Source organism: Glycine soja, chromosome 15 (genome assembly GCF_004193775.1).
Source record: "Glycine soja cultivar W05 chromosome 15, ASM419377v2, whole genome shotgun sequence".
Lineage (NCBI taxonomy): Eukaryota > Viridiplantae > Streptophyta > Magnoliopsida > Fabales > Fabaceae > Glycine > Glycine soja.
In genome coordinates, this window is record NC_041016.1 from 39,017,444 (window position 1) to 39,043,318 (window position 25,875).

The 25,875-nt window shown below is 32.7% G+C and overlaps 1 protein-coding gene across 4 annotated transcripts; it reads left to right on the forward strand.

The window, feature by feature from the left end:
- The first annotated feature begins 7,492 nt into the window (after window positions 1-7,492).
- LOC114388051 (nuclear-pore anchor-like) lies at window positions 7,493-24,927 on the forward strand. 4 transcript variants are annotated; one of them, XM_028348384.1, is made up of 14 exons: window positions 7,493-8,049; window positions 9,097-9,229; window positions 20,681-20,850; window positions 21,124-21,220; window positions 21,679-21,757; window positions 21,905-21,945; window positions 22,145-22,194; window positions 22,285-22,387; window positions 22,473-22,571; window positions 22,664-22,726; window positions 23,058-23,279; window positions 23,388-23,435; window positions 24,102-24,158; window positions 24,235-24,927. In XM_028348384.1, exons 1-14 carry the CDS (start codon window positions 7,694-7,696, stop codon window positions 24,319-24,321), a joined length of 1,605 nt encoding a protein of 534 aa, XP_028204185.1. In that variant the 5' UTR covers window positions 7,493-7,693; the 3' UTR covers window positions 24,322-24,927. The 4 variants fall into 4 exon arrangements, with proteins under 4 accessions (XP_028204185.1, XP_028204186.1, XP_028204187.1 ...); XM_028348385.1 differs by having other exon boundaries at window positions 7,927-8,049; window positions 9,159-9,229; XM_028348386.1 differs by having other exon boundaries at window positions 7,938-8,049; window positions 9,102-9,229; window positions 21,129-21,220.
- The last annotated feature ends 948 nt before the right edge of the window (window positions 24,928-25,875 follow it).

The following is a 25,875-nucleotide window of genomic DNA, read 5'->3' on the forward strand; positions in this document are numbered from 1 at the left end:
CCCTACATTGTTTATCCCTTGCACCTTACTTTGAGCTTAATTGATGTATTCTTTTATAATTCCCTAACCTTGAAATTTATATTTTTATATAGCCGCTACTACCCTTAACTTAAAGGATAGGAGAGCATAAGTCTAGGAATTGGGAAAAGTTTTAAGTCTAGAGTGATAATGCACCACTCAAAGGGAACAAAATAAAGGGTACCAAACAAGCTATCACGTGAACAAAGGTTGAAAGCATTATCCTCATTCTCTCTTGCAAAGTATTGAAAAACGAAAAATCTGAAAAACAGACAAATAAAAAAAAACAAGAAAGAAGCAAAGTAAAGAAAAAATAAAAAAAATTGAGGACAAAGCAAAGTATGCATGAAATTGAAAATCTAGGGTACAAAGGATTGGTAGGAAGTGAATGAAATGAAATGAATAGACTAATGCTTTCCTTCCTCTAAAATTACTTTGAAATATCTAGAAAAACCAATACTTAGCCCCTTTACAAGCCAATAAAGTCCTTAGTGATCTCTGCATGCCTTTGATGTATTGATTAACTTGAGATGAAAGTCAAAGTTGAAATTTGGTGTTCTAAGATGTGAATTAAGTGAAACCCTTACCCAAGCGAAATCATGAGCTTAAGAGTGAAACACTTTATGAAAGGACAAGTTGCTATGTGATTAGATTTGTAATGCAACTCTTGTTGCATGTTTTGAACTTTGAAAATGATTGGTTGAGCTAAAAAGCTAAATATAGGCATCGTACTTAGACGATTGAAGCACATAATCAAATAAATCATTGAATAAAAAGGGGGAATGCAAGAAAAGTGTGCTTATAACTTATCATTGTGAATCCTTGTTCTTATTTTTAGTCTAGTTTTATTTTAAGTTTTCACTGGTCAGTTTTTTTTTTCGTTCAGTCTTGCTTGAGGACAATCAAAGTTCTAAGTTTGGAGTGTTGATAAACGTCAAATTTAACGTATTTTCATATGAAATTTGAGACGTTTATTTGATACTTTAGGCCTTGTTTCGAATCAAATTCATTATGTTTTTAATTTTTAATATATTTTAGATAGGAATTATGATCTTAGAAGTTTTTAATATGAATTTGTGAGTTTTTACAGAGAAATAGGGCAATTTTATAAGGTAGCCTCCCTTACGCAAAGTATAGGCCGCTCAAGCCAACTCAAACAAAGGAGAAGATGAAATTTTACAGAAGATATCTCGCTTAAGTGAGGAGCATGCCAAACAATATGTCTAGAAACTGAATTAATTCAAAACAGAAATAATTATGGAGATAAAGCTCGAAGATAAATGAAGAAAATCACTTGGGAGATAATTACAACAATTAAAAAATATTATATTAGCTGAAGAGATAATTTCCTTGTATAGATTATATTATTTTGTAAAATAAGGAGATTATTTGCCTTTATTAAACACATCTATGATTCTATAAATAGAGAGGCATAAGCAACAACAATAAAACACCTCAATGTTAGCATCTCAATGTTATTGTTTCCATCTACAATTATTATCATGCCAACAAGTAACTTCTTACCTTCTATTTTAATTTCTGTTATTAAATTTTCAGCACATTAATCTCTAGCAAAATATATATTTTATTTTTTGTTTTTATTAGTTTTAGTTTTAGGTATTTTAAAATATGAAAACACGAAAATATTTTTATCCAAAAGGTTTTAATTTGAATATTCATCCTTGCACTATTCCCTTCGGAGACGACCTAAGCTTCGGTTCAGTACTACAATTGGAATTCGATTACACTAGGTCGACGTAAATCCTAACATAATTAAAACATTAGCAAACATCAAGAACATTTGTCAGAAGCTCTAAACTTGGTCCAATTGTGGAAAGAAGGATATACAAGTATTGATCCCTTTAACTATCCAACATGGGGAACTCATCTAGATGGAGAGGTGTCTGTTTTTCTTACTACAAACAAGAACTTATTTTTAGGGAGTTTCCTTGAAGGGAGCATGTGAAGCTTAATCTTAATGGTTTAATCATATAACACTCTCCTTCTAGCAGAAGATGATATCCTCCTGGAGTTCAACTGTAAAGAAGCATTGATGCAACTTCAAATGCCATGTTGTTCTTAAAGCTCGTGGATCTAAAATAGTTGATAGGGATCATTGTTTTTCTTAATATCATCTTGCCCTGGGTCTACTAGACCTTAGAACAACATTCTTTACTAAAGACCTAGACTTAGGTTATTGTGAAGGAAGTTTAATGTTCAAGCTTTGGGAGAAATTAGACTATAATATTGAACTAAAGATGATGTTGGCTGTCTACTGAGAAGAAATTCACAAAAAGGAAGCATTTTACTCTACAAAGACACGATGTATGTCTGCCTTTTCTGTTTAGAACACAATTTCATTGTGTTGCCACTCCATCCACTCAGTTCAAGATATCAATGGGCAAATTGACTCATTTTGGTCTTGTTCATTGCTACAAAGGGAAGGAAAAGCTAGTTGAAGAAGATGAAGATGGACCCCCAACTCACTATATTAGAGTTTGTTGAGGTTGTCCTTTTCAGCATGAGATTGATGAAATCATGACAAAGCTAAATAAGATCAGTGAAGACTGGAAGACTCTTTTTAGGGTAAAGAAATTCAGGGCACCCTACTCTGGTTTGGAACCAAAGGATAAATTCCCTATAGATGGGTATCATCTAAAGAATGGAAAAACCAATTTCTGCTTTGGTCACCAAGGCTTTATCTATCCATCAAATCATAATACACTTGTTAATCGGACAACGTGATTCTATTATCAGTTGGACAAAGGATACTCCTTTGTTGTTTATCTACCTCACTTAATCTTTTTCTTCATACGACCAAAAGATGCTATTGTTGAAGATCCAAACGAGATTCTACAAGAATATCAACCTCCATATACTATCAATACAATTATGAAGATTTGAAGAATGAGTTGTGGGCAACTTAGGCTACTCTACAAACTTCTCTTCTATATCAAAAATATTCTAAAAAAGATACTAAGAAGAAAAATTTGATTGCAAACTACTTCTACAAGAAGCTAAGTTTGGCACCTTCATCATCATCATCTGACTCAAACTCAAATTCCTCACTTGGACCTTTTCCTGGTGAGAATACTTGAGTATTTTTTTATGATTGCCAACTAAAAGGGGGAGTGGTTATATAAAAAAAAAAAGACATGCTTTGAGGTAGCAAAAACAAGATTAAGAGAAAAGAAAGCAGATCATCATCCAAAGGGGCATCAATCTCAATGGGAGTATTTAGTCTTATCTTTTTCTCTTCTTGTTTTATTCATGTATCAACCATAACACATCATCTTGATGTGAAAATCTTTATCTATAAAATGAGATGTTCTTGAGACTTTATACTAAATTCTCTTTCTCCTTTTATAGCTTCTTTGATATTTGATTGAAACATATCTTTTAACATGGCTCATGGCTTGCGTCTTAAAACTCTTGCATCTTTTCTTATTGTGTTTTGTTGTTTTGGCTGATGTATCTAACACTTGATTCCCTCATGGCTTTTAACATTTTTTTTCTATATAAGGTTTAGACACTTGGTTCAACAAAACAAATACTATCATACTTGTATAAATAAATTTGAGCTAATGATATCATTAGTACTAATTCATTAATAATATTATTAATATATATATATATATATATATATATATATATATATATATATATATATATATATATATATATATATAGTGTGTGTGTGTGTGTGAATTTGAAACCAATTAAGTTATGTATGTTATACTTTTCATTTACATTTCAAGAAATCCTATATGCCTAATGGTTAAAGGGTATTTCTTTATTGTGAAAGTATAATGTAAAGGATTCTATCCTCACCACTTAAACTTTTGATCGATAATATTTTCTCCCTTATTTTCATAGGCCACACCAACAATGACACATTAGTATCCGCATTAACTATCTCATCAATGCCATTTCATTGGTCATGTTATTCATCAGTGCCACATTGCTCTCTGTTTCAATTGTCAGTGCCATGTTAGCAAAATCTATTAAAAATTAGATGATTGAATTGGCTAAAATGAAACTTGGGGAACTAGAATCACATAATTGTGATACTTAAGAGACCAAAAGTGCAATTAAACCAATTAGTTTTAGGTCCTTACATTTTTCACTTTATTGAATTAGCTCCATATCCTTATTATTTTTACTTTTTCATCCCTGAATTTTTTGTTGTCACTATGATTAATTCCCACTATTAATTAGTTTGTCTATGTTAAAGCCCCATGCCACTTGAATTCCAAAATCACCAATTGTCATGTGTTAAAAATTTGCATTTATTCATCTATATATTTTACTTCATTTTTTGTCATCCTACTCAAACCATTGTGCTTGCTTACCTCTTCCCTTGTTGTCGTTTCCCCCAAGGTCCTCAAGCCCTTCTGGTTCATCACATGCACCTCTGTTAGCTCCCCAACCTTGATATGGCGACAATCTTAATGGGCCAAGTGCAAGTTAGTTGTTTCTTGTCGCTAATATTATTTTTCATTCATGACTTGCCCCATGCACATCATCATCATGATTCATATTAGGGTTGAGGAGCTACCAGAGGTGGCATGCAACAAACTGGAAGGGTTTGAGGACTTAGTAGAAACATTATCAAGGGAAGAGGCAAGTGAGGATAGTGGTTTAGAGTAGAATAAAAAATATGTTAAACATACAAATGATTGGAAAGGAATGGCAAGTGAGGTCAGTGGTTTAGAGTAGAATAAAAAATATGTTAAACATATAAATGATTGGAAAGGAATGCTTCTATGAGAAGGCTAGGGCAAGAAAGGAAGGAAAGTAAAATGCCCTAAATGAGCAATTGAAAAATTATTGAGGCTTGCATGTGTTGTGTAGACAAATAGTTGAATGTGTGTGATTTTTCTCAATTCTTATTTTTTTTATAAAACATACAAATAATAAATTAAAATTAAGTTATATTAAATAATTGGGTTGGGTTTGGTGCATGCATTCAACACCAAAAACCACTACCCAATGTAAACAACAAAGGATTTGATTATGTTGGATAGGATTTTACCTAAACATCTAAAATACCCTACCCACAAAGAATTTGGGTTGGGTTGGATTGGTTTGAGTTCATAGGTACTCATACTTGTGAACGCCTCTAGTTTTTATTCCTCTTCATAGTTGCCTAGATTTCCTTTTTGGGTTCCTCTCAAACTTGAGTCTTAGGTTGTCACCCCTTTATTCTTGGAGAAATTATCAAGAAAACCTTGAACAACTACCTATATATGGTCCAACCAATATTTATACAATACATAATTAAATTTTATGATTAACAAAAAAAAGTTAATAACACTAACAAATACTATGATAATTGAGGACTACTTAATAACCGAGAGAGCCAAAACTCTTTTTGAGATGGACTCGTTTGTTGCTATCAAAATGGTTCATAGTGGGAATGCCCACTCAAAATATCTGGGATATTGTCTGCCCTAGTCTTGATGACTAGTCTCCAAATCTCTCATACTCTCGGGGAAACGAATAAATGTGCAGATTTTTTAATCAATTTTGAAACAACAACAATCACACTAGAAATGAGGTTGAATAGTGTCTTAATCAAAGATAATAACTTTATACAATACAAAGTTTATCACAAGTTCAAAAAGATATATATACTGGAGTCTTCTACTGATAAAAAATAAGTTTTGATAAAGCTGAGTTCGAATTGTCTAGTAAATATATGAAATAGAGTTCTATAACAGTTTTTCAAGTCAACACTTGGTACAAAAAAAGGTGACAGAAAAAGCTAAGAAAATGCTTAAGAAAACCGATAAGGAGAAACATAGAAACACTTGATTTATACTGGTTTACTCAAATAGAGCTATGTCCAGTTCTGCTTTACACAATAGTAAAGGGTTCCACTAATGAAAAACTTTGATTGCAAAACAAGTATTTTATTCTGCCACTCCTGGCTATAGAAGAATTCTTCTAGCCACTTCTGACACTATCTTAGACTCTCCCTGAATTTAAGAAAACCCAGGTATTTTTTAACACAACCATTCTTGGATTTCACAAACAATAGTTTGAATAAATACAAAGATTCAACAACACTCAGTGAGTGAATAAACAATAAAGCTCAAGTATAAAGTAACTTTTCTTAGCAAAGGATAAACAATGAAAGATTAGATGTATTGTCCAATAATTTCTGTCGGGTTTCACTTAAGAGATTTTCTCATTTCTTTATGATATTTTTTCGTTGTTTGTTTTTGGATAGAGACTTCCTTTTATAGACTTCAGTGAAGGAGCCGTTATTAGATTTGCATTGAGTCTTTGAAATGACCATTGTCTCACACTGAGAGGCGAGGCGACATGGCACACTCTGATTGGAGAGGAAAGGAATAAAAGTACAGATAACACATGTGTTCCTTGTCCTCATCAAAAACAACCCTTGAGGAATATCTTGTATATATAGACATTCTATTCTCTTCTATTTTGTTATTTCCTTAAATTCAACTTTTAGTAATTCAAATAGAGACAAAATGAATTTTTGAGCAAGAATATCTGCACTTCCCTCTTCAGCTAGCATAACTTTTTATACTTCATTGGATGTCACATATAAGAGTATATAAGAGACTTATATCAACTGGACACTAGTGTTCAACACACTTAGTGTATAACAATGATTATCATAACGAGTGGACACTATAGTTTTTACAACGCGTTGGACATTGGTTGTATATTTTAAAACATTTTTCACCTTTAGTATGGATGAGTATGGACGAGATATGTAAATAACAAATAAGTTTTTTAACAAAGTTGATCTGATCCACTTAACATTAGTTCATTAGATTATCAATAATTTATACTTTTTATAAATATCAAAATCTAAGATGTGAATGATTGTCAAGACCTAACAAATTTGAAACATTATGGTAGTTACATATCACTATTTTAGATTAAGCTTCTCCTTTACTCGCCTTGTTCATGAAGGACAACTCCACTAGAGGTTGCTCTCTTTCTGAGTCTTGTTTTTCCTTTCATTATCAAAGAAACATATATAAAAAAATAGAGGGACCACACGGCAGTTGCTAACAACGACCTTACACATAGTTGTTCCAAACCTTAAAAGTAGCGTAATCTATCAGAAAAATAAGCCTTTGCCAGGAAACTGTGCATGAAGACAAAGCGCTATAAATATATATCCAAATGAAGACAATTGCTATTAATTTGCAGTTTTGGAGTCAAAGTTCAAGAACCCCAATTAGTTTTGTTTGAACACAATTGCCTTCTCAATTTCCCCTTGAGTTTCCAAACCAAGTTAAAATACGGTTTTGGATTTGGTCCGTGGACCCCACGCCTCAAATTCAACCTCAATTTGGCTGGATATCTACCTTCTCAGAAAATGTTTACATACACTTAACTCATTCTTTATTAATATTACACTAGACTCGTTCTCCCTTTTGTTTCTTCTACGTAATTACACTAGCTATCAACATTTAAAAAATCAAAAGTGAAGAACTCGGTGAAACAACATGGAAAATCATGCAACTAAAAGAAAATAAAAATACGAAATATGTATAAAAGGACACTGATCCATTCTTCCACGACTCCAACCATTATTTACCAACTACGTAGCACTCTCTTTTGGTTTGTTTTAGACCTCTAAATTTTGTGATAAGATAATCACCAGGTTTTGGAATTTGGATGCCCGTATATGGTGGACCTAAATTGGCTTTTTGTTTTACTTGGTTTGGGAGAAAAGGGAGCACCCATTTCTGATAACACCAAAGCTTGGCATCAGATATTGTTGCTGACAATTGTGATTGGAATCTGGTGGCTATTGTGTCATTTTGCAGATGATAGAGAAGTCAATCCCAATATCAACGAGGTTGATGACGAGCTGGGGGAGATGGAGCACCCCAATGATGAACTAGACCATTTTTTTGATGAGGATGATCACCGGGCAGCCGTCGTGGTCGGTGATGAAGCTCGTGGGAGACACGGTGGTTGTTCCATCTGTGGGGATTTTAGCACCACAAGGTGTGCTCGCTGCAAGGCTGCTAGATACTGGTTAGTACAGTTAAATGGTTATATTTTATTTTGATTTTAATTAATTTCAATATATTAATGATAGTGTAAAAAAATATTTACTTGTTATTCGATCATTAATATTTAAATATGATCAAATTTCTATTTTTTATGTTAAAATATAGTTTTGATATAATCATGGATAATTTTGACTCAAATTAAGAGTTAGAAAACTATAAAAATATATTATTTTTAAAGATAAAAGATGAAAACAAATTTTAATTAAAAGATAAAACAAAAACATATTTGAACCTAATTTTTATAATAACTACTGTCAACATTATATTTCAAATGATTTCTAAACGAATGACGACTGTAAAAATGTTTAGTCTGGAGAATCATGAAATTAAACTCATTTATTTTTCATTAAAAAAACTCATTTATTTTTTTAGATCGATTTTTAATTCAAGACCACGTCACAATATCTTAGTTGCGGTCCTGCGGATTTTTGTTAAATTGCGCAGGGAGTATTTTCTGGTCAACATATATAGTAATAGGGATAATTGTTAGCAAGTTAGCATTTTAAAATTTTAACGATACAACTTGTATGTGTATATATTGTCCAAAAGAATAATTAATGATTAACTGACACACTGTGTGTGATGCATAGACCCCAACTGAGAAGAAAGTTCACAAGAAAAAGAAAGAAAGAAAATGTTAATTGTGATAGGTGACCAGAACGATAGATGTGTAAAAATATATTTAGCAGAAATTGGCCATTTGACCAACAACGGCCAAGAATACAACTATTATTTAATAAGATATAAGGATGATTAAGTGGTAGTTGGAAAAAGATGATGGAAAAAAAAGAAGAAAAATATAATGTGAATTTAAATATTTTAATTAATATTTTTAACAAAACTAATAAATTAACATTCATCTATAAAAGAAACAACAATTATTTAAAAATCTTTGTTTCTTCTATGCAAATTGAAAAAGGAAAACAAAACAAAAAATATTAATTTCTTATGAATTGATATGCAAAGTGATTTTTTTTTCTTTTTTGCGGTTTTTTTATTTTGTTATTAGCTCAGGGAAATGCCAAATTATACATTGGAGGTTGGGGCATAAATATGAATGTTCTGAATCAGGGACTGCAGCAGATGAAGCGAGACCAACTCATGATCATGGAACCTCCAAGCTTGTCGAGAAGTCGGAAATGGTAAGGTTTCTATCAAAACTCTTGTCCTTTTATTTTTTAATGTCAACGTACACCTCTCCTTAGTTAACTAGGTCCATATATTATTGTTATATATGCAAGTTGAATTAAGTCAAAACTAGCAACTAGCTTAAACAGCTATGAGCTATACCTTATAGGGTCTAGCAAATGAAAACAAAGGAATGAAAGGGGAAAACAACGATAGATTAACAACCAGGGAAAACAACGATAGATTAACAACCAAAATATGGGGATCCTACAAAAAGAAATGGTGGATTATAAAAAGGTTGAATTAGTTCTAGGTATTCATATTATTATAAAATTTTATAATTAGGTTGTTATGCCCTTTATATTTTTAATTGAGTCGTTATATTAATTTTAAATTTGTAATCAGGTCTTTATATTAATTTGTCATGAGAAATCTGACGAAATTTTTCATCATATACATGCACATATGTCTAGTGTTAATTTTATGTAAGCCTAAATGATATTGTTGTTACATATGAAATTTTTTAATTTTTTATCTAACACACCTCAACATTCACTTTTTTCATTCCCATCCGATCCATTACCTCTCAAACTCCTAAAATGTGAATTTCGTATTTCCAAGACCATAACCCCATCCCTAATGCATAATTAATCCTTAGTTTGTTTGTAATGTTGTTCTTACTTCCTTAATCACCTTTGTAATAGTTAGGGATTTAGGGTTCACATGCAACTCTATAATCAGCTTAGGTGTACTGGTACGGTGTAAGATTCATATTTACGTGTGTGTATATAAGGTGGAATATTCTATCAAGTCTGATAGATTTCTCAGGACAAATTAACATAGAAATCTAATTACAAATTTAAAATTAATATATGGATCCAATTAAAAAAATTAAAATATAAAGACCTAATTAAAATTTTTGTAATAATAAGAGAACCTACCGAATAATTTAACCTTATAAAAAATCACAATATTATGTTTTGAATGTTGGCCAGCTTGAAATTTTTATGTAACTTAAGATTTATAGAAGAAGAAATGGAGAATTGAAACGTGAAAAAATTGAACAAGAGAAACAAGGAAGCTGAAAAAAAAAGGACTTGGAATTAGTTAATAGTGGCGATAAATTAAGAGTGTGAAAGGTTGAAAAGGAGCCAATTTAACTATGCATTCAAGAGCTTGAAAGCTTGAGGATGAATATTATATTTAATTAAGTAAATTAATTTGAACTTTATATAGAATTAGAGTGACTTAAATAAGTTTTTTTGTCTCTGTAATATATATATATATATATATGTTTTATGTTTTTATTCCTTATAAAATATTTCTTATGATATTGATCCTTACAAATTTTGTTTTACAGTTTTGGTACTTAATAATAGTTTCTTAATCGTTATGAAATTATAAATTTTTATATCAAATTATCTTTTATTACAAGATATTTACTTTAGTCCCTATTATTTAAAAAGTGTCATGTCTTTTCTTTAATGGATGGTTGACATGTCATAAATAATTATTGAGTCTTTTTTGGAGGCCTAATCCAATGAGCTAGGCCATGGAATTGGATCTATGACTTTAAAAGTATCGTAAAGTAAACGGCCAAGACATTTAGTTTTATATATTTTCATTTTGACTTGACATGGAGCATTAAAAAGAGTTTAAAAGAAAAATAAATTAAATTTTCTTCCGTATAAGTAAGAATCAAAGTTATGTACAAAATTAGATAAGACATTCCAATAAACTAGACAATAATATTAATTGTTTCCTTTCAATTTCAAAATCTTGGTAAATAAATAACTTAATTTCAACTTATGAAAAAAAATATTACCACACTAATTGTTGGGATACCGAGAGGGATGAAATATTGGAGAGTTTTCACCAATAGACTAAGAGCACTCCACACAAATGAACTTAACACCATCTTCAATCCAAAACCTTAAGACATTAGATTTTTTGGTCTTTCCACTTATATGTTACTCAACTTACCAATTTTCAGCCAATGTGAGACTTCACTTTCACACTTATACTCTAATAATATCTCCTTCAAGTGTGAGCCACTTCCACAAGGTAGTTTCTCCTCAAGCAAAAACCTTTTTTAATCCACGAGTATTCAGTTGTGGCTCTTAGAGCTTAATTGTGGTTGCCAATATGCTCTCTGTCGTTAGGCCTTCAGAGCTTAATCGTCGGCACCAACATGTTCAAGATACATGTACTGTCACTCCACTGTTTCACGGCCAAGGGACACACTGCCTAGTCTCCATGTTACAATAAAGACTTTCGATGATCTCCCATATATGGACTCACCTCTAGGTAGACTTTCATTACGAGGGATCCCCATGACTGCATCCATCGCCACTTCCATTATACTCGCATGAGTTGATCACCTGATGGAACAATCGGCTTTGATACGAATTGTTAAGAAATTGAGGGGGTTAAAAATATCGACGAGACCTTTATCAAAAGGTCATGAGCACACCACACAAGTAAACTTAAGACCACACTTTAACCCAAAACCTTAAGGCTTAGGTTTACGGGTATTTCCACTTATATGTTACTCATATTATCAATTCCTACCCAATGTAAGATTTCACCTTTACACTTATACTCTAATAGTAAGTTTTAGGAATATTGACTAAACAAGATGAGAATGAGACTATTAGTAGAGAAAGGAATGAAAGAAAAACTAGATTAAAAAATTCCTAAATCTTGTTTGCTCTCCTTTACAAATCAATATAATATAAATTAGCTAGTATTACTTTATTAAAGTATTATTGTGTATTGATTGAGTCAAGTGGCTTGAATATTGATATATGTAGACATGATTTTATTCAATATTCTATTGTGTCAAGATTTGTAACATTAATTAAGAAGACTTTATTTTTTTATAATTGAGAAACATGATTTATCTTGAATTGAAGTACTTACTATCAGGTTGGGTTAAGAGTTGTGTTTTAACTTTCAACTTAAATGGATTGTTGGCCCTGTAAAATATGGACTCTTTTTCATTTTAGTTCTTTGAAGAGTTTTCTTTGGATAAACTATGTGTAAAGGCAAATATTACAAGAAGAGGGGTTGAATTGGGATATTAGAAATTTTTAAAGCCTTTTTTTCAATCAAACAAAGCTTTTGTCTAAAAGCAAAACTCTATAAAACATATAACAATTTTTTTAAAACATATTCAGACGATGATACATGATTTTTCTAAGCAAAAGATATTTTCAAATGTTTGAAAGAAAATTCAAACCCTAGGTCAGTTAAAGCAAAAATAAAATGAAAATAAAGATCAGATGAAATAAGTTATACTGGTTTGTCTCTACCACTGAGACTATGTCTAATTCTTGGCAAACCACCAAGTTCCACTAACTTCACAAGTTACAAGTATTATGTGACGGCCACTTCTGGCTCTACATAACAAGCTCTACCCCAAGCTTGATCAACACCTAGTATTCTTTGTCTATACCAAGCCACTGTTGGCTCTACACAAATCAAACGAGATTTGTTGGTTGTCTTTGCATAATGACTAAATCTATGATCATCTTAAAGATGGATTTACAATTAGCACTTGGTCTTTTTTCTCAATATGTTCAAGGTGTTTTGAGAGTTTTTTCTAGCTTTTCAAGAATACACAAAATGCTTTTTACATAAAGAATAATGAATGTTTTTGCGCAAAAGTTATCTTTCATATCTTCAGAGCTTATGGTATATGTAGGTTTCATCTTCAAGTGTCCATTGTCTCACGATGAGTAGAATTCTTCACTTCTTCTTTGTCTGATGAATGTGGTCGTTGGAGCATTTATTGCTTGCATTAAATGCATATCCTTTCTTCATTCACAGAGACTACTTTTGGTCACTAGTCTGTCAAACAATTCAGCATGTAGTCACTTCCTTTTTTGTCAAAGCAGGTCTATGCAATAAAGCTCTTCTTTTGATGATGGTAGAGAAATTTCATATCTTAAACTTCATTTATTCATAGGATTCAACAGATCTTATGAAAATGTTTTTCTAAAATAGATCTCAAACACAAAATATTAAATGAAGTCTTAAATGTCATCTTTAATATCATATCACATCATGCTTCTACCTAGCTATCGTCTGAAGCATGAGACACAGATTTTACAAGGCATGTTCTGATAGTGCATAAGACTCAACATTTAATGTTTAATCAAACTAATTAAGGGTTATGATTTGTCTTAAGACACAAATGTCTTTTGACCTAACAATCTCCCCCTTTTTGATGATGTCAAACAAACACAAACTAAAAAGATGAAGGCAACCTTATAAGATATTGCATTAAAGTGCTAGTAAGTCTTATCAAATGTAGAGAGTATATAATAAAGCAGATCATAATGCATCATAAGACTTTGAGATATAAAGTCTAAACAAATAACAGAAAGCATCTTATTTTATTCGTTTAAAGATTTTCACATCAAGAAGATGTGTTTTAAGTACAAAATAAAATGGTTCAGGATAGGAATAGCATAAATAACCATAAGAACTCCCCCTGAACTAATGCTTTCTTCAGACTTTGTCATCCCCTTCAGATGATGTCAAGCTTCAACCTTTTACTTTTCCTCCCCCTTTTGTTTAGCAACTTCTTCATCAAGCTTCCTAAGAAACTCATCACCAAAATCGTCAAAATCAGATGACAAATGAATAAGGCTAACCAAGTGGCATTGGAAGACAAGGATGTTTCCATTTAGTCATTTTCTTAAAGAAGTAGTCCCCAATTAGGAACCATTTGTGAGCTTCCTTCTCAGCATGAGCACCTGAAAAATACATAACAGGCTTATCAATGGCTACCTAAAAATAAGTCTCTAGAGTAGTCAAGAAAGAAAATTGTAATTGTGACCCTAGCAAGTAAGTGTTGTGCCTTTGAATTCTTCGAAAAGAAGCTTTCCTTGATATGATCTCCTCTCTATAGGCAAATATATCCATTCTTAACTCTAGGCCATAGTCTGGGTGTTCCCAATCTTGAAAATTCAGACTTTCTTCAGGTGCCTCCAACTGAATATCCTCCGTCTGAAATGTCTCTCTAGACTTGGTGCAATCCCATGGAAGAACAACATTGAAGGTACATAGAAGTCCCATAAATTGTTGTAGATCCAAGGGAGTAGAGAAAGAAATTTCATTAGATGTAGCCTCTCTACTTTTCTAAACGCCTGCACCAAGAGGATACACCTTTTTGTTTTGAGGTCGATGCTCAAAGATTAGACTGGTAGGGTTTGGAGCAGTAGTTTGTCTTGAAGGGAACTTCTTGATTACTAGTTCCCTATTGCTGTAGGTGCCAAAGGCATACTCTTCTTCTTTAGGCAAGGTATCATAAGATGGATAAAAGAAAGCATCAGTACTTGGAAAACCTTCCTTCCAGAGCTTAGTGAGATTGAGCTTTTCCAACTCCAATTATTACATTTCTGGATGAAAAGTGTGAGTCCCAATATCAAATTGTTCTTTCCATACTTTATTGCAAGTTTGCCACTCCCGCACTATATGTCCTCTAAAGCCAGGGTAGTATCTAATATTGACATCATGCTCAACAGGAACACTCTTGAAGGTGATGGTAGAGGCAGAGACCTTGAGGGGAGTAGCCACTCAGTGGCTTGTTGCTAATCTCGCCTCATCAGACGACAGTCGAGTTTAGTAAAGAGATTTGCCGATTTGATAGGTTCTTAAATTGCGTACAATAGTTTCCTTTGTTCCAACACAACTTGTACTTTTTTTGCTTTATCATATGTTGGTGATCCATATATAGTTTCAAAAGTTCTAATCATGTCTTCATTCGTGGCTTCAAACAATATAGCTTTAACTGCCCTTTTGTTAGCTTTAGACACTGGTCTAGGTCTGACAAGTGCAATACCAATGTCTATCTCAATGTTGTTATCCTCAGATTCATTTAGAGAAGCTTCTATAACAGACTAGACCATAGCTTCTTCAAGAGCTTCTTTCTCTTCTAGGTCCAAGTCTTCAAGAATGATAGCCACTTGAACTACTGTTTACCATGTAGCAAAATTTGTAGAAATCAATTTAGTTCCATAGATTGATTCAACAATCACTTCCTCACACACTAGCTCACCATCAACCATAGTAGCCTATTCTACAACTTTCCTTTGAACTTCCTCAACAAACAAGGTCTTTAGAGACTCCAGAATAACATCTTTTAGAATTTCTTCAGAAACCATTCCTGCCAAGGCACCCAACCTTGCATCTTCAACCAACTTTTTCTTATGCTCTTCCATAGATAGAGCTTCCACAGAGGCAATGATGCCAACTTCTTCTTCTATAACATCCTTTTTGCTTAAGAGTCTTGTCTAGCTTGGTCTTCTTCTTAGACTTTGCAAAGGACTTCTTCTTCATGCCTTAGCCAATGAGCAACATCTTTCTTGCTAATGTAGGGAGAAACTAGTTTAGGTTAATGTTAAGGAGTTTGTGGTGGAAGTGCTAAAGAGGGTGAGGGTTGAGGAGTTACAATATCAAGAATCACAACATCAAATTCTTGTATGTTGGATGGTGAGTCTGGTTTGGGTGGTATGATAGGTGCAGGTTGAGGGTGTTTTATTTTTATGGTTGGTCGCTTTGGCGGGGGTTGAGATTCAGGTTTAGACTTAGATTTTGGTTCCTTCCTCTTTTGGGTTGTTTTAAGATCTGTAGGTTTAGGGTTAGATGGTGGTTGTTTTGTGGGTTTCTTTATTTGATTTGAGGGTTTCGGGTCAGATGATGGAGGAGGTGGTTCTATTTCTTTGGTTGGAAATTTGAGTCTAGGTTGGCTAGGTTCAAACTGAGTAGAGGGTTTTGGCTTGGCTTGAGCTTGCACCCTCTAAATCTGTTGAGACAGTGTTCTAGACTCTAAATCCACTGACTACTTCTAACCCCTTCCATCTGTCTTGCCACAGACTGTGATTCCTCCTTAAGCTCTTTCTTGACATTTCTTTTGGCATGCTTCTTAGTATATTTTGGGAAATTGTCAACTATCCCCATCTTAACAAAGATTGCACTTTTTAGCTGTACGACACCTACAGATGGTTCTAACACAGAAACATCCATACCACCATTCCTTATGATTTGAGTGAAAAACATCCCATAAGGAATAAGATTCTTCTTGTCCTTTGCATGGAATTTGTCCTTGAATGCTTGAAGCCATTAGAAAAAGATGTCTTCAAGCAGATTCATCTTTTCACTCACCATCACCTTATAAATGCAAAATTTTTCCCTGCCACTAACATAGTCTCTTGATCCCAATTTGGGAATCACTATGTTGAATAGAATGTTGTGGATGAGTCTTCACATATATGTGAGGTTCGCAGTACTCAAGAAACTGACAAAAGCCTTCTTGTTAGTGGTTTATGGACGTGGCTTTCCATATAGCATGATGTCCACCATCTCCTGGGTTGTATCCTTCTCTCAATCTTTGTAAAAAACTAAACCCTCCTATGGACAACCACATGCAACAGCAAGAGGCTTAAGTGAAATAATCACCTTTTTTCCATTGATGGTTCCTTGAATGCTAACTCCATCTTGCATTGTTGTTCCCTAAAATAAGGAATAAGAACAATAGTGCCATGAGTTGAACTTCTCCGCCTTTTCCTTTTCTATCTTTGATAGCAAAACCCTTTTCCATTAGACTCTGAAAGTTCACCCACTTCCCAGGAATGAACCAGTCTTCTAGAAATACCTTCTTTGCTTCCTCAATGTTGTTGATAACAAGAATCCTAATAGTTTCGCTCTTCTTTGGGGTCATTGTTCACAAAGATTCAACCTTTTTGAGAGAAAAGAAATAGTTTTTTTATTAAAAAAAAACAAATTCTCATATATGCAAGCAAAAGGCATAAGAATTTTCTGAGAGTTCAATTTTTCAAAAGTCTCTCTAATTTTCTGCTTTTTCCTTTTCTAGGTTTTTGAAACGAAAGAGAGAGATAAACATCAATAGTTCAAATCGCATTTAATATTTTTTAAAAACTATTTTTCAATCATGGCAAAAAAAAAAAAAGGGTGGCACACATTCTTCAAAGGAAAACTAAAAAGGTTTTGTCTTTGTGAACATGCTTCCCCTTTCGTCTATACACTTGAATACTTGTTAGTCCAAATAAATAAATGAAAGAGTATAAGATGATGCCATCATCTGAGACAATGTGACATATATCATTAGTCTAATAAACTAACCATATTTAAATATTCCATATACAAACGAAGCGATCTTTAGACAAAGACTTAGTAAATATATCAACTCATTAATGATCTACGTCCATAAATTTTATATCAAAAACACCTTTTTGCAATGATATCTCATCTCTATATGTGTTGCCTTTGAATGTTGTATGAGATTTTTAGATTGATTGATTGTACTGGTATTATCATAATATATAGGAATATTGTTTTCAAAACTAGAGTAATCTTTTAATTGATACTTTACCCATAACAACTGTGAGCAACAACAAGCAACAAACACATATTCAGCTTCAGTTATAGATAAAGCAATGGAGTTCTGCTTCTTACTTGCCCAAGATATTAGACAGGGTCCAATATAATGGCAACCTCCACTTGTGTTTTTTTGTTCTACTCTATCTCCTACATAGTCTGCATCACAGTATCCTACTAACCTAAAATCTTGATTTTTCTTATAGAACAAACTTTAGTTAGTAGAGCCTACTAGATAGTGTAAGATAAGATCCTCTTTAACAGCTTTGAGATGTGACTCTCGAGGATCAGACTGAAACCTAGCATACAAACATACACTATACATAATACCAGGTTTGCTAGCATTCATATATATAAATGATTCAATCATACCTTTGTAGATCATCTAATCTACTGGTTTACCTGATTCGTCTTATATGTGAGTTTTCATTGGTTTAGCACCTTCCATCTTAAACTTATTTAGAAGTTCCTTAGTGTATTTTTTTTATAGATGTATATACCTTCGCTATCTTGTTTGATCTAAAGCCCTAGGAAGAACTTAAATTCTCCCATCATGTTCATTTCAAACTCACTCTTCATCAAATCAGAGAAATCCTTGCACAGAGATTCATTAGTTGCTCCAAAAATAATATCATCTACATATATTTGAACTATAATGAAATCTTTGCCAACATCTCTTCTGAAATAAGTTGTGTCTACCTTGCCTCTCGCAAAGCCATTTTCAAAAAAAAAAAAAAAGAGCTCAGTCTGTCATACCAAGCACGGGGTGCCTATTTTAGACCATACATAGCCCTTTTAAGTTTAAAAATATGGTCTTGAAGAGTATGAACCTCAAAACTAGGAGGTTTTTGACATACACTTCCTCTTCGATAAAGCCGTTTACAAAAGCACTTTTAACATCCATTTGAAAAAAGCTTTATGTTTTTATGACCAGCAAAGCCAAACATGATTCTTATAGCTTCAAGTCTAGCAACAGGAGCAAAAGTTTCAGTGAGATCTATACCTTCTTGTTGGTTATAGCCTTAAGCTACTAACCTAGCTATGTTTCTTACCATTTTTCCTTGTTCATCTAGTTTGTTTCTGAAAACCTATCTTGTTCCAATGATGCTTTTGTTTTCGGGCTTGGAAACAAATGTCTAGGCATTATTTCTAGTGAACTGGTGAAGTTCTTCAATAATCTAGTCATTTTCTGTTAGAGCTTCATGTATGTTTTTAGTCTACAAACTTTTTTACATTTATGATTTTGGTTCTTAAACTTTTTGGTGATTGTTCAATGTCCCTGAACTTCTTTCTAGCTAATGTTCTCATCATTTTCGTACATTTTAACTGCTAAGTGGTGACGTGATGTTGCTTTTATTACTATTTTATTTTATTGCGGTTAAAAACTATTAAAAATTGGTTAAGTAACTTGTTTGAAAGGTCCTACACATATTATAGCAACAAAAAGTTGCAAGAAATTGTTATATCCCAATTCCAACTTCACTTCAAAGCAAACCACATCCAAACGCACATTTGCAAATCAAATAAAAACCATAAACAAAATTATTAATAAAAACATTACAATTAATTCATTTCTGGAGATTGGTCAATGGATTCCATACCTCGAAAGGAATGAAATTGAATGAGAACTAAGAATTTCATATCTATATTAGATCTAGATCTAGATATGAGTTCGAGATGGAATTGGCCTCATAGAGCTGGTCAAAGGAGACAAGGCTTTCGTTGATGAAATAGACAATGGAGGAGCGCAATGGGGACAATTTGGAATTAGGATGTCACTTTGGAGACAGTTGTATGAAATTTAAGAAGAAGGCGATGAACTCGACTAAGGTTGATTTTGGAACTTTTGAAGTGTTTCTCCTTGTTAGATTTTGGAACTTTTGAAATTAACTGGTTATTCAACTATTGAAGTGGTTTTTTATTTGATTTGCATGTGTGTTTTGATTTGGTTTGCTTTGAATTGAAGTTGGAATTTGGATACAATGGTTTCTAGTGGCTTTTAGCTACTAGAATGTGTTTAAGACCTTTCAAATAAGTTACCCAAGCAATTTTTGGCAGTTTTTAATCACTACAAAATGCAATAAAATAAAATAATACTAAAAGCAACGTCACATCATCTCTTAACAATCAAAATGGACGGAAAGGACAAAAAACATTGGACGGAAAAAAAGTTTAAGGACATTGATCAGTCGCTAAAAGGTTTAAGGACCGAGACCATAAATGTCAAAAAGTTCTAAGGATTAAAATTATAGTTTACCTTTTTGTTTTGATTGTAGTTCTTAATTTAAAGTTTTTTTTAGTCATTGTTGTCAAGTAATTACAACATTAAATGAATGATGTTGGTAGTCCATTTATTTATCATGCACTCAAGGAAAGAATCAAACAGGGTAGTCAATTTATAAAAATAAATAAAAATTATATTTTTAAATTCTTATTTGTTCAAAATTGGTGATGCAAGACTAGTTGATAAGAAATTTAAAAATATAGATTAAAAAAAATTATAGGTGATTACCTTGACAGCAAGACTAAAATAAAAAAAATTAAAATTATAAAGGACTAAAACAAAAAAAAATTAAAAGATTAAAATTAAAAAAACTCTGTTTAATTTATAGGGACCAAAAGGTATTTTTATTACACCTTTTGTTTTTCAAAATTTTAAAAGAATATGTTTTTGCTTGTTAAAAAAAGGTATTACTTTTAGCAATTTTTTCTCCTCCTGCATATATTGCACTTGAGCTTTTGCATGCGTACAAATCCCTTAACTTTTCTTAATTTAAATACTTAATCAAAGAGAATTTTGATTTATGAATTAGTTGGCACCAATCCTTGGTCACTGGGAGATAGACGGTGAACGCGTACCAGCTTTTCTGAAAAATTTCCTAAGAACCTAATATAATTTAAAATCTCGATAAAATGAATAAATATGGACAGGTTTAAAGCTTGAATATGGTGTGGTGAGATCTATAGAACTTCAAGTGTTAAACTTACCAAATACTACTACATCATTTTCCTTTAGATGATTGCACTTTGTGGCTTAGTGCTAATAAGAGTTGTGGCAGGAGAGTACCTCTAATGGGTCCAATGTTGATGATGGAGTGGAATGGAATCCAGAATCTCATGTGGGAGAGGAAGTATCCAGTGGCAATGATGTTAACAAATTCCATGGTTGTGAAATATGTGGTAGCCCAAGTACCACAAGATGTTCACGATGCAAAGCCGTCAAATACTGGTCAGTCTCAAACTTTCTTATGTTTTTTTAATTTGTGCCATGTTATTATTACCCATGACCGATCACGTGGATTGATTAATACAAGGTTATTTTAATTTAACTAGTGCTCTCAAGTTTAAGTATTGCATATGTAACTGTATTAACTAGTCAGTCCTATCTATCTTAAGCAGAACTGTCCAGCTCCTACCAAAAATACATGTACGAACAAAAATGTCATCGAATTAGCTTCGTTCATGCATTTGTTGGGTTATTTATTTTCCTTTTTTTCTTCAGCTCAGTGAAGTGCTTGATTATGGACTGGAAATGGCATAAAGATCACTGCATTGCAAGAGACGTGGATTCAGCTCCAATAGAAAGATCTCGTAGAGATGTAAATTTACTCCGAGAAACCAATAAGATGTCAAACTCTATGTACTCGGAATACAAATATGATGGAGAACGATTTATATATAAAGCTAAGGATTTGTTTGTGAAGAAAAAATATGGGAGATGGTGGTAGGGTTGGTTATATGAACATGCTTAATGGATGTTTTACACTATCGAAAGTTGCTAAAAATGTCAAACCCTGAATTGCATATATATCAAATGACAATGTGTTAATGGATAAAGTTTGTAGGGTAAAAGAAGGATAGGTAATTTTTACTTAGTGAAAAATTTTCTTTTTATCTGAGAATTTTTCAAAATGTGAAGTATACAAGAAATCATGATTATTTTTATGGATATTTTACAACTTCTGAAATTTTAATTTATGCTTGTCTCCTCTAATTCCATTCTCCATCCAAACATAGCTCATGTTACAGTTGATGGTTTTAACTACTTTCTTTGCAGGTTGGATTTCTCAAGAATTCTTATGAAGAGGAAGAGAGTATTCGTTCATCTTATCCCCTTTCTTTGGAGTTTCATCCGGGTTTCTACCCCTTTCTCTCTCTTTTTTTTTTTTAAATGATTTTCCTTTACTTGCTTAGAATTTGATAAGAAATATTTTCCACATTGTATTTACAATTCCAATCCTTCATTAATTGTTAGTATTCTTGTCTTCATTTGGCTGTTGCAGAAGAAAGCACAAGCTTCAAGTCTCCAATTGAAGTATCACAGGTACAATAGACATAATTTGGGCACAATAGCAACAAAATGTGAAATTATGTGAAATTTATGCGAGTCCCACTAAATATGTAATTCTCATTATTCATTATAGTGGGTCTCATTTCCAAATTGGCAAGTTGAAAGAAAGTATTAGCATGTATCTTATATGATAAATAATTAGTTTTGTGACAAAATGTATGTTATAATGAAGGATCCTACCAACAAAGTGTTATATCTTGAGGACGAAGTAGCCAAGTCTAGGTAAATGTTTTCATTTTTCTTGATGTCTAGTGTGGTTTGCATTTAAAAAATCATCAACCTTAGTATTTTCTTTTTGCTGGTTATTGTAAGGAATGAGATTTTATTACTACAGTCAGAACTTGACGAGTGGAAGAATCGAGCGAATTTCGCAAGAGAAAAATTCCAAAGCCTCAAGAGAGAATCAAATTACCAGGTAATTAATAGGCGATAAGAATTGAGGGCTGTCCAAGCAATTGAGACACTTTAGTACAACATTTCCTTCTTTTTTCTTTTTACAGTTGCTTGTGTTGAAGAATGAAAAGGAATCAATAGCAGAGGCTGAAACTAGAGCTCGCAATGTGATTCACAGTTTACATAAAAAGCTAAACCACTTGCAGGTTTTGGATTTGACTATTTGAATTTCCAGTACTTGATAGTTGTGCCATTTTTTGAGTATCAACCTACTTGGGTTAATTTAACAACCACACAGAATGTAGTGCAAGAAAGCATTGCAGAGAAGAGAAAGCTAGAAGAAGATATACAAAGTTTAGAGGTCTGTTTTCTTTGTTTCTGTATTGATTAAAAAAAATTACAAACGAAACTTAGTGCAGTTCCTTAAAATGCTTCTGGTGTTTCTACAATCAGAATTGAAGTTTCACCATGATAATCTGCATCATAAAGGTTTTGCATTAACGATGAACATAGATTATGAAGATGAAACTCCAATTTTGACTAGAGAACTGCACCAAAAACACAAGGAACTGTATCTAAATTTTGTCCTTTTTAAATTGCCTTATCTGTAGGTTTCATTGACTAATGAATGAAAGTCATAGGTCTTTCCATTTGTTTAGACATATTGCTCATTTGTTATTGTTTATGTATAGAGTGAATGTGCTGACCTGAAGAAACAACTGCAAGAAGAGCATAAACATGCTCAACGCCTTACAATGGAATCTGACAAGAGTCGTGAGGCTGCAAAAATAGCTATGAGAGAAGTTGAAGCAGTTAGACAAGAGTTACAAGAAGAGCGAGAACATGCTCAACGACTTAAGGAGAATTTTCATAGAGATGTTATATTTTCTGAATCCAGAGCTACCTTTGCTGAGGTACTTATTGATATCTCAATTACTCTATTGGTTGGTTCCAAATTAATACTTCTTATTTAGGTGAAAATTTTCTGAACCTTATAGTTTATACTCTTGGTTTGATCTCAGGCAAAACTCAGTGATCTTTATAGGAAAATCAGAATGTCAGATTATAAGGTGATTTTTTTCAGCTCTACATTATGTGTGTTTCTTTGCCTTTTTGGCTTAACTGTGACACACCTTAGCTTAGCCTGTCATGACATAAGGAGGCGTTTTACTCAAGCATCTTCATTCAATTCAAAATTCCAAGAAATGTTGGATACTATTGAAATATTCACTTGTTTCTTACTTTGGGTAAGATCATAATTATTCCAAATTCCAATTTTCCCCTGCACCCCACTAGAGGGCACATGATGTGTCCCAAATCATTTAGGAATACCATATTCCAAGATATGAAGCATAATATATTTTTCATTGATAACCTATTTTTGCAATTCATCACACATGCTTAGGAGTATAAGGTGATTGTCAACTGTCATAACCAAAATGGGGATCTTGAATACCTATGCATCTTATGCCTTGGAGTCCAAGGAACTCGGGAATCCAAGGTGTAATTCAATAAATGACATTATTATGGTGTACTCTTAATCTAAATGGCAATGTGAAGCAACAAGGACCGAATGTATGCATTATGGAAAGCACTAAACTCACATACATCTCAGTGGCACATATGCTGATATGAATTGTTAGTGAAAGAAGCTCATGTCCTCTATAGATTGCATATACAGTTCTCTTTTCCTTAAGGTTTGTACTAAGCGGATATACATTTCTCATTAAATGTAGGTCTGTTCTATATGCCTTTCCAATGACAGGGACTTGGCCTTTGGATGTGGGCACATGGTGAGTTCTTCCAAACAGCATTCCTTCTTTTTCATATTGCTTTACACACGATGACTATGAAGCAATTCTTTTGCAGACTTGTAGAGACTGTGGATCGAAGTTATCAAAGTGTCCTATATGCCGTGAGCAGATCACAAACCATATCAAGCTATTTACTGGGTGACTATGTTTGGATGCTCATATATTATTTTCTGTGGGTTCCAAATATATTATGTACATAAAATCCTGAAACAGTTTTTTCCTACTGTTACACACATTCCCCTTCGCACCTCTCTTATGGTTCTACATGTGCACACTCTGGTTACTCATACCTCACTCTAGTATTACATACTTGTTATGTACTCTTGGAGACAACAAATATGTACAGTTCAGCTACACAGTTTGTTGAGTCGAATTGCAAAGTACCACATACCATTGGAAAATAGTCAACAAAAGTATTCCAATTCTCTCATGGCTAATGCAGTGTTATATGGTGTGAAATGGAAGATGGGATTTTTTACCTCACATCCTTGCATCTGTTGCACTCATCTAGTCCCTGATGTCTTCTTTTATCCCAGACAGAAAGGAACAGGTATATATAATGATGCCATCAACTGACCCTTGAATGTAAACAGTGCAAACATCTGGTTATCTTGAACACCTATGTATTATGCATTTCCGCTGAAAGAATTCTAGATAGCCTATGTGAATTTTCCATCTGAATAAAATATATAGTCTCTAGTCTGCAGATTTTCTTGTGCTCCATTAAATTTACTTCCTTTCTGCTTCCCTTCTTTTGCTACTATTTTCATTCTTGATTATCGTATAGAACATGGAACTGCAGAGAATTTTTAGTATCACTTAGCTGAACTGTTAATATTCCCTGCTGTTATAGCTTGGACCATTAATTGATTTCTGCCTTCTCTAGTGAGGGAAGAAATAGAAAAGGTTACATTCAGTTATGTAATCCATACTCATGGATGAAAAGGAAAGAGTTGCAGAGAATGTGTATGCAGGTTATCCGATTGCCATAAGATGGCAGATGTTAGGCAATTGTCTAAAAGCTTTTCACAGGCAAATATAATAAGAAACATCTGACTTTTCTGGAATGAATAAACTATGTGTGACTTATATTGAGGGTTGAAAATTGAAAAGTAGGCATGGATTGTAATGGTTATATTTGCTTCATTCTTATGCTGGTTGAGGGTTGAAAATTGAAAAGTAGGCATGTATTGTAATGGTTTTAATTGCTTCATGCCTCTATGAAGTAGATGATCCAGTATGTACTTATACATATGATTTTTATTTATTTTTCTGTACTCTGTTTCTGGACATGTACATCACTGTATATTTGGTAGGTACAACAAAAAGATATCCTTATCTACTATATAAAATAAAGAAAGTGTCTGGTATTTCTTCATGTGAATTTTGACTTTATCATGTAGATTTTGACTTTGTCCTTTGACAATTACTGACATGCTTTCTAATTATATCATTAATACTTATTAAATTTTTAAATCATTAATAATCATATTTATTATTTTTTACCATTTTCTTATACTTCAATTTCAATCATTTCTTCATTTTCACCGCATTATCTATTACATTTATTATTTTCCTTTTCCCTTATCTTTTTATTCTCCTTAACAATCAGTCACTAATAATTATATTTATTTATGCGATACTAGTAAAAAAATTTCTTTGGTTATTCGCCCCTTGGAAAAATATTAAAATACTT

Excerpts from the sequence above, each read along its gene's own strand:
- LOC114388051 (XM_028348384.1), top strand. The coding sequence starts at position 7,694 with ATGGTGGACCTAAATTGGCTTTTTGTTTTACTTGGTTTGGGAGAAAAG. Across the intron at positions 8,050-9,096 it reads TGCAAGGCTGCTAGATACTG|CTCAGGGAAATGCCAAATTA; the intron begins GTTAGTACAGTT and ends TTTTGTTATTAG. Across the intron at positions 23,280-23,387 it reads CCAGAGCTACCTTTGCTGAG|GCAAAACTCAGTGATCTTTA; the intron begins GTACTTATTGAT and ends GTTTGATCTCAG.